The 7,444-nt window shown below is 44.0% G+C and overlaps 1 protein-coding gene across 1 annotated transcript; it reads right to left on the bottom strand.

Annotated features, from left to right (window-relative positions):
* Positions 1-590: 590 nt before the first annotated feature.
* On the bottom strand, positions 591-3,338 carry LOC108026934 (CCAAT/enhancer-binding protein). Its single transcript, XM_017098147.3, has one exon. It carries the CDS (start codon positions 2,791-2,793, stop codon positions 1,456-1,458), a length of 1,338 nt encoding a protein of 445 aa, XP_016953636.1. The 5' UTR covers positions 2,794-3,338; the 3' UTR covers positions 591-1,455.
* Positions 3,339-7,444: the final 4,106 nt, after the last annotated feature.

The raw sequence follows: 7,444 nt of genomic DNA, 5'->3' as shown, positions 1-7,444 counted from the left end.
CATCGGAAGACAGAAGACGCGGCCCAAAAGAAAGACCCTGCCCTCCCCCGTCTCTTTGTACCTTTGGGGCCCATGCGATGCGTCTCTTTCTAGTCTTTCGCCCAACCGATCGCCTTTGTCGCCTAAATATGGCCGACATTTAATTAGACATTTTTTGGCAGCGCTTTGCACATCATATTGTGTCGTGGGGTAATTGCAGTTTTCGGGGCTGGGTTGTAGAAATTAATATTTTTCAATGGCTTCTAGTTCGCGGAAGCTTAAGTGTAATTCAATGTATTAAGGATAACTACCGCAAGAGATTTGAATAAAAACTTATTTATTTAACAAAAAATTAAATGCTGAATTATCGTCAAAGTACACTAATATATATAAATTTAAATGGAATATATTTTTTTCAAATTATTGAACTAAACATAAATATATTTAGCAAAAAATTAGAGAAATGCGAATTGATTTTTTAATAAATAAAGTACTGACTTTATTATTTTAATATAACACATATAATATATAAAAAAGTATCATGTAAATTCGGTATCATCGCCTGAAAGGAAATAGTGATAGATATACACTGCAAGTAAGAACACCTCAGGTTTCTTTGTATACAGTAAATTTTATTTAATTTATTTAGATTTGCTTTACAGTTTTCTTTGTTGTTTGTGTATATTTAATTTACGAATATATAAATTAAAATGAGAACATTGCGTTGGCCTTACAAATTAATAGCATTCATATCTTCTACGCTCTCAGAAGCGAACTCGTCGAATTCGCCAGAAAATGGTTAATTACGGGCAGGGTCTATTCTCTTCCTCGAGGGGATTCGTGCAGGTAAAGCGGTTACTTGATGTTCCGGGCTTAATGCTAGAGATTTGCTAATGTTTCTGTTTCAAGCGGGGGGCTGGGGCGTAGGAGTGGGCGTGGCATGAAGCAAAGAGCAAAGCCGCACACCGTTCAAGAAATGTACAAATTTGAATTAGATGTATAAATAGGTTTCATTTGTTGTATTTTTTCTCTTTCCTGCGTGTTATTTTTTTTTACAATATTATTTTTAACATTTTTCTTTGGCTTAACTTTATGATAAGATATAATGTATAAGATTATGTATAAAAATGTGCGAAATATATGTTACAGTCGTTAAGAATTAAGTACAAAAATATGCTTTACAGTGATAACAAGAAATGGGGGAGGGTGTTTTGCTTTATAATAAAATGTACAAGGAATGCCAGAGGTTTTGGCAAAAATAGATGGTCGTAAGCGACGCAGCGTCTGTAGGACCGCTTCACCGTTTACCGCGCCAGGAAAATGATCAGCAGAGGGAAGTTGGATCTTACGAGCTACCCACACAGCATTTTGTATCTTTGATTTAACAGAGTCTCACACGCACACACTTACGGACTGGAAAGCACACGCACACACACCCAGGCAGTCTTACACACGCACACACTATCTTTGTATCTGCTACAGCGAGTGCTCGTTGGTGTTGAGGAAGCTGCGGCAGACGCGGCTCACCTCGGGATTGGCGTGGTTCATCAGCTGCATGTAGATCTGCTTGTGGAGCTGCAGCTCGTTGGTCATCTCGCTGAGCTGCCGGATGAGGGCGTCCTTCTCCTTGAGCAGGCTCTTCACCCGCTCCTCCACCTCGCGCGACCGCACCTTGGCCTTCTCCCGGCTCTTCCGCACCGCGATGTTGTTCCGCTCCCGCCGCCGGCGGTACTCGTCCGTCCCCTTGTCCACGTGCTTGTTGCTGTGCTTGCGGTGCTGCTGGTGCTGCTGGTGCTGCTGCTGCGCGTGCAGCTTGCTGTGCTGCTTGAGCAGATTGTGCGCCCCGGCGGCGGCCGCCAGGTGAGGCAGGTTGTGGTGGGCCAGGACATTGGCCGTCGTCAGGTTGGTGAACTGGCTGCCGTTGCTGCTGCCCGTGCTCCCGTTGCTCCCGTTGCTGCTCGGCGTGGTGTTGCCCCCGTTGAGGGGGTTCCCGCCACTCAATCCATTTGCCCCCGCCCCGTAGCCATTGTAGAGTCCTGCGCCGTTGCCCATGAAGGCGGCCTGCTGGTTGGCCGCCTCCTGGAGGTGCCGCCTGTACTCCGGGTCGATTGGCTCCTCCTTGATCGTGCTGGAATCGGAGCCCACGGAGCTGTTCTCGTCGCTGGAATTGTTGTAGGTGGCATGAACGGGCTGTGGCATGTAGGCCAGAGCATTTCCCGCGCCCCCACCTGCGCCACCGCCTCCTCCTCGGCCGCCGTAGCCATGCTGGTTCCGCAGGGTCTGCTGCTGCAGGACCTTGGCTGCCGCCGAGACCATGCCACTCGACGGCAAGGTGGCCGAGAGACCGCCCGGACTGGTCACCATGTCGCTGAAGATGCCCAGCGTTTCCGTGTCCCTGAACTGGTCGTCGATCAGGTGCTGCAGATCCAGGGTGATCTCCTGGGTGGTCAGCTCGTCCAGGTCCGTTTGGGTGGTGTACTGCTGCAGCATTTGCTTCTGCAGCAGGTTGTTGTTGCTGCCGAGCGCAGCCACCTGTTGCATTTGGTGCATGGCGTGCTGCTTCACAAGGAGTGCTGCGTCCTGGGAAGTGTTGTTGTTGGCATCCGTTGTCTGTTGCTGAGGTTGCTGCTGCTGCTGCTGTTGCTGTTGCTGCTGTTGCTGCTGTTGCTGCTGCTGCTGCTGTGCCGTGGACATGGCCGTGAGGGTGATCTGGCCAATGGTGGCCTGCTGCAGCGGCGGCTCCTTCTTGAGGTCCAGCTGGGCCAATGTCTGAACGGCATCGGCGTACATCTGCGGCGACTCCATGTTCAGCATTTTCAGTTGCGCGAAGGAGGGTAAAATCTTGATGCCTTGTAGCGCGTTAATTTTGGATGTTTTTTACAGAGTTCAGATTAGAGTTTAAAATTGTTAGATTTTTTGTAATGCCTAAAGCATTGCACTGAGGTAAGCGGGTCTTTGGAAATGTTTGTTTAGAGTATCTCTGGTTATGTTTCAAGCTTCATTTTAGGCTGCCTAAAGGTTCACTGCAGCCGAGCATTTTCGCTTCATTTATACTTTTAAGCCTTGTTTGTTGTTATCAAATTTGTTGTATATTTTTTATTTTTTATTTGTAACTGCACTTCTCCGGCCGCACGCGTTCGAACGACTGAAGTGCCGCAGCAGTGATGCAACAGTTTTATACGAGACGGGCCGACGACTGCTGCTGGCTTGGTATCTGTATCTGCGGCTGTGTCGGTGTTAGAAACGCTCCTGAAGAACCGTTAGCTGAGCGAGCTTTTCTTGGATTTTCGGCGTTCAGTTCAAGCGGAGAGCGCGCGTCCGTCGCCGACAAATGGTGAATTGTAACTGTGACAAAACGCGAACGCGCGGCCAAGTGAAAAAGTCTTTGGCGCAGCGACGCAGCCGAAGAAAAAAGAAAATGAGCGGGCAGCGCATGTAACTCACAGGCACACGCGCACACTCCAAGATACACACACATACCGCTCCCCATTAAAGCCCCAAAACGCCAAAACGCCGACGTCGCCGTTACTGCGCCGTCTTTACAACAAAAGCAATGGCAGCAGCAACAGCAACGGCCAAGCATGAGCACAGCACGAGCAGAGCAAAAGCAAAGGCAGACCACAACTACCTGTGGATGAGAGCGAGAGCCAAGATCAGGTAAAAAAGCAAAAGTTTTTCCCAATCACTTTTACTCTCGTCGCAAGGCAGTTCACTTGGCAAGTTCTTGTTTTTACTGCCGCAGGCAGAGTCCGAGTGCCAGGCCACTAAACGTGAATAATATGCATTTTGGGGCTTTGGCTGTGAGTTTGGGGCACATACTCACATATCAGTGAGAGATTTTGGGAGATAACACCCAAGTTACTAAAAACGGAAATCGTTTTAGCTTAAAAGATGTTTACGATTCCTAGTCTTCAGATACTTTATTTTAACTGGTGCTCCGATAAAATAGTATTTTTTGTTCGTACTATTATTAAAAACTTAAACAAGTTTCTTACTGGTTTTAAATAATTATTCCAGCATTTTAAATAAATTTGGGACTTCTTAAGGGGTATTTTCCCGCTTTTAAATGCTTAATTTGTGAGAACTGATTTTCAGGAAATACATTTTTAATAAGTTTCCAACTATTTTAATTACCTTTTTAATATAAATGCTTGTATTTGAAATATAAATTTGATGAGTTATTTTGTAGGTATTGTGCATAACACCCTTAAATATTTAATAAGTTTATTCCAAGAGGGTTTTTCTTTGTTCCTGCGCAGTAACCACTTGTATTTAAATCCGAACCTTCCATTAGAATTGCATATTTCGTCGGGTATTTCATCAATAAACCCAATGCACAGTTATTCGCTCGGTCGCGTGACGTCACACAAAGGGAGACCCAAAAAGCACCCACACAATGGCAAGAAAACACAGATACACAGTCGACTGCGCAGCCAGCGCTTGTTTTTCGTTTCCTCGGCTCTCGCTTTCATTTTCGATTGCTGTCTGCTTTTTGGGAGAAGAGGCAGCCAGAGCTTTAGGAAAACATAAGAAGCAACAACACCACGCCCGCACAAGCCGGCAGTCCACTTCGTAACCCCCGACCCCCGACCCCCGACCCCCGATTTTGGGGCCTAGCCCACTCCGATTTGTGTTTAGACTCCGCTCTCTGCGCCTTAGAAACACAGAAGTGCAGTTGTTGAGTTGGATTTTGTGGATTTTTGGCGCGCATGCGTGACTTCGCAGTGGAAAACGCAACGCATCAGAGAGCTTTCACGTAATACGCAGCGCGTCTTATTAAAGTTAAAATCGTGTTATGAAATTCATAAAAATTAGCACGCCTCGTAGTTTTGTTTATTTAAATGCAGCGATTTGCTGCAGAGCTGTCTCTGTCACCTGGGCTCTCTTCTGCTGGCTTTTTACTCTCGCCTCCTGGGTTTTTCGAGTCTTCAATTTAGGTCAAGTTGTCGTTTACTTTCCGAAGGTGCGCCTCTCTTTTCCCCCTTGCTGCCCCCCCTTTTTCGCTGTGTATCTACCTTTTGTTTATTCGGATTTTATTAATCATACGCCCTGTGCGCAGTTGCACGATAAGAGGGTATTCCGATGTCGATGACAGGACAGCCTCTCTCCTGTTTTCTTATCAGTCAAGTTATTGCAACGAATCGGAAATATCGCCGATATCGATGACTACATCGAGATTGTGCAAAAAAGTGCTTCCTTATGCGCACACAAAAGACACATGCGATGAATTTCAAAACGCCCTCAACTGCACCCTTGTTGTTCTTGGGGGATTGCATTATGGGGTGATGAGGTGTTACCCAAGATCCGACTTCGATCAGGGTCTATCTGCTGCGAACTGTGATGACATCTGCCATTAAAATGAGGCAAGATCGATTTATGAACCAACCTATCTTATCGGAACATTTATTGCAGCACTACTGGTCAATAAAACGAAGGGTAAACATCTCAGTGATTTATTTGTTCTATTTTAGTCTATACTTTAACATTTGTTCTTTATGGCTACTCAGTTTTGCAAGTTAAATATAAACCCTGGTTAAGATAAAAGTGGGGCAACCCTCCAAATAACTTCCCCTTGTTTAAACTTATGAAAGCAACATATTTATTGAGACTAAACTTAGTGAAAGTCTGGCCAAAGATAAAGCGATTTTGTCTGGATCTGTTGGATCCATTTTAACTCTTTCTCAGAGGGAATCGTAGGCGTATTTGTCTCCCGTCGACAACGACCACGCGCGAAGTGACTACAAGTCGTATTTATATATTTTGGCAAACGACTGATAAGACGGCCAAGAGCCGCGAATGCGCGTAAACAAAACAAATACGAATAGCCCAAAACTCACAATTCACAACTCGAGTGCCGTTCGTTGCACTCTGCGAAAGAGTTGTCTGACACATGCGAAAAATCAGACTGAATTGTGTTTATAAACACGGCCATAACTGAGAGTTTTGGCCAATGATTTCTAGAGAGCGCTTGTTTTGTTTTGCTTCGCCTCACAATTCCAGTCACCTTATCTCGATGACGTGTGGCCGATTTATTGGCACTTCCTTAAATCTGAACCCGATCACAATGAACTCGAGCCGATGGGGTTGGATGACTCGCCGGATTTGTTCCCACGCCCCTATTTATAAGAAAGACTGTTAGGAGACCAACAATATATAGAAAATAATTTGAAACTCACAAATAAATGATTTATTTTGTTAAGAGCTTTCACTTCAGAGTGGTATACATTGTTCTTATTTATTGACTCATCGCTCCAAATAATTGCATATTTTCCACAAACCCCAATTAGTGAAAACCCTAGCGATTTCCACCTAATTGCAGTGTACTTAACACCATTTAAATGCAGCCAGTTCGACGACCCCAAACTCTTTTCCAAAAGGGGATTCTCGTGCTCTTGTGCTTCGCTTCTGTGCTTCTGACTCTACTTCCACTGAAAACGAGCCCGTTCCCTGTTCACCTTGTGCTGATGAGTACAAAAATTAACAATATTTAGTGCTGATGCCAGGCGATTCGACAATGAAAGTCGGCTCTTCGGCGAAAAGTTTTCGCTGCCTGGTCTGGTGCTTAGAAGTCTTCCCTATTAATTGGGCCGTGAGAATAAAGGCAGCGAGTCATCCAATCCCATCGAATGCATATCCATGAACTGGAAACAAAATGTTATAACGAACAAATTTCTTAAGATAGGGGATCTCTAAATTATACAAGTGGCTAAATAATTTAGATATTGTTGAAAATCATTTCTAATAGTGAAAGGTAAAAGTTAATATAGTGCCCATTTGAAGGACAATTAAAATAGGGAAGCTAAACTTTTCCTGTCAAACTGCCAAAAAAACCTTCGAATAACCATTTATCGACCTTAATACGTTAATATGTAGAGCACCAAAAAAAGGAGCACGTGACGTTTTTAAATATTTTAAAATATTTATATTTAAAATTTCAATTTTTGGCAATAACCAGTAAAACCTAATGATAATTTGACATTACGTTTTGTGTAAAATAAAGCTTTTTACTAAATAAAAATCGTTAGTGCCAATATGTAAGGTGGCAAATTAAGGAAAGATAATTTTGGCAAGCAACATTAAAATAGTTTTTTATATTCATTTAAAGTAGTTGATAATTTATAACGTACCCTACATTAAATTAATAAATAATTAAGGATGAAAGCTATAGTCGAGTGCCTCGACTATCAGATACTTGTTACTAAGCTTAAGGGAGCAAAAGGGAAATGGAGATATTCAAGCAGCAACGCGAAATTGTATAGCGCTACGTACCCGCTATTTCAATATATGCTAATGTGGCTGTCAGACAAAATTAATTTTTTTGTTTATTTGTGGGCGTTAGAGTGGGCGTGGCAACCTTCTGAAACAAGCTTGCACTGCGCAGGAAGCCCAGGAATCTGCATGCCAAGTCTGACTGTTCTAAGAGCTAGAACAGTTTCCGTTCATACGAACGGACGGACAGACGGAC

This window comes from Drosophila biarmipes, chromosome 2R (assembly GCF_025231255.1).
Source record: "Drosophila biarmipes strain raj3 chromosome 2R, RU_DBia_V1.1, whole genome shotgun sequence".
In the NCBI taxonomy this organism is placed as follows: Eukaryota; Metazoa; Arthropoda; class Insecta; order Diptera; family Drosophilidae; genus Drosophila; species Drosophila biarmipes.
Note: the sequence above shows the minus strand (reverse complement) of the source record. Positions and strands in the feature narration are given on the sequence as shown.

What these genes read in the sequence shown, in the direction of transcription:
- LOC108026934 (XM_017098147.3), bottom strand. Translation starts at nt 2,793, where the DNA reads ATGCTGAACATGGAGTCGCCGCAGATGTACGCCGATGCCGTTCAGACA.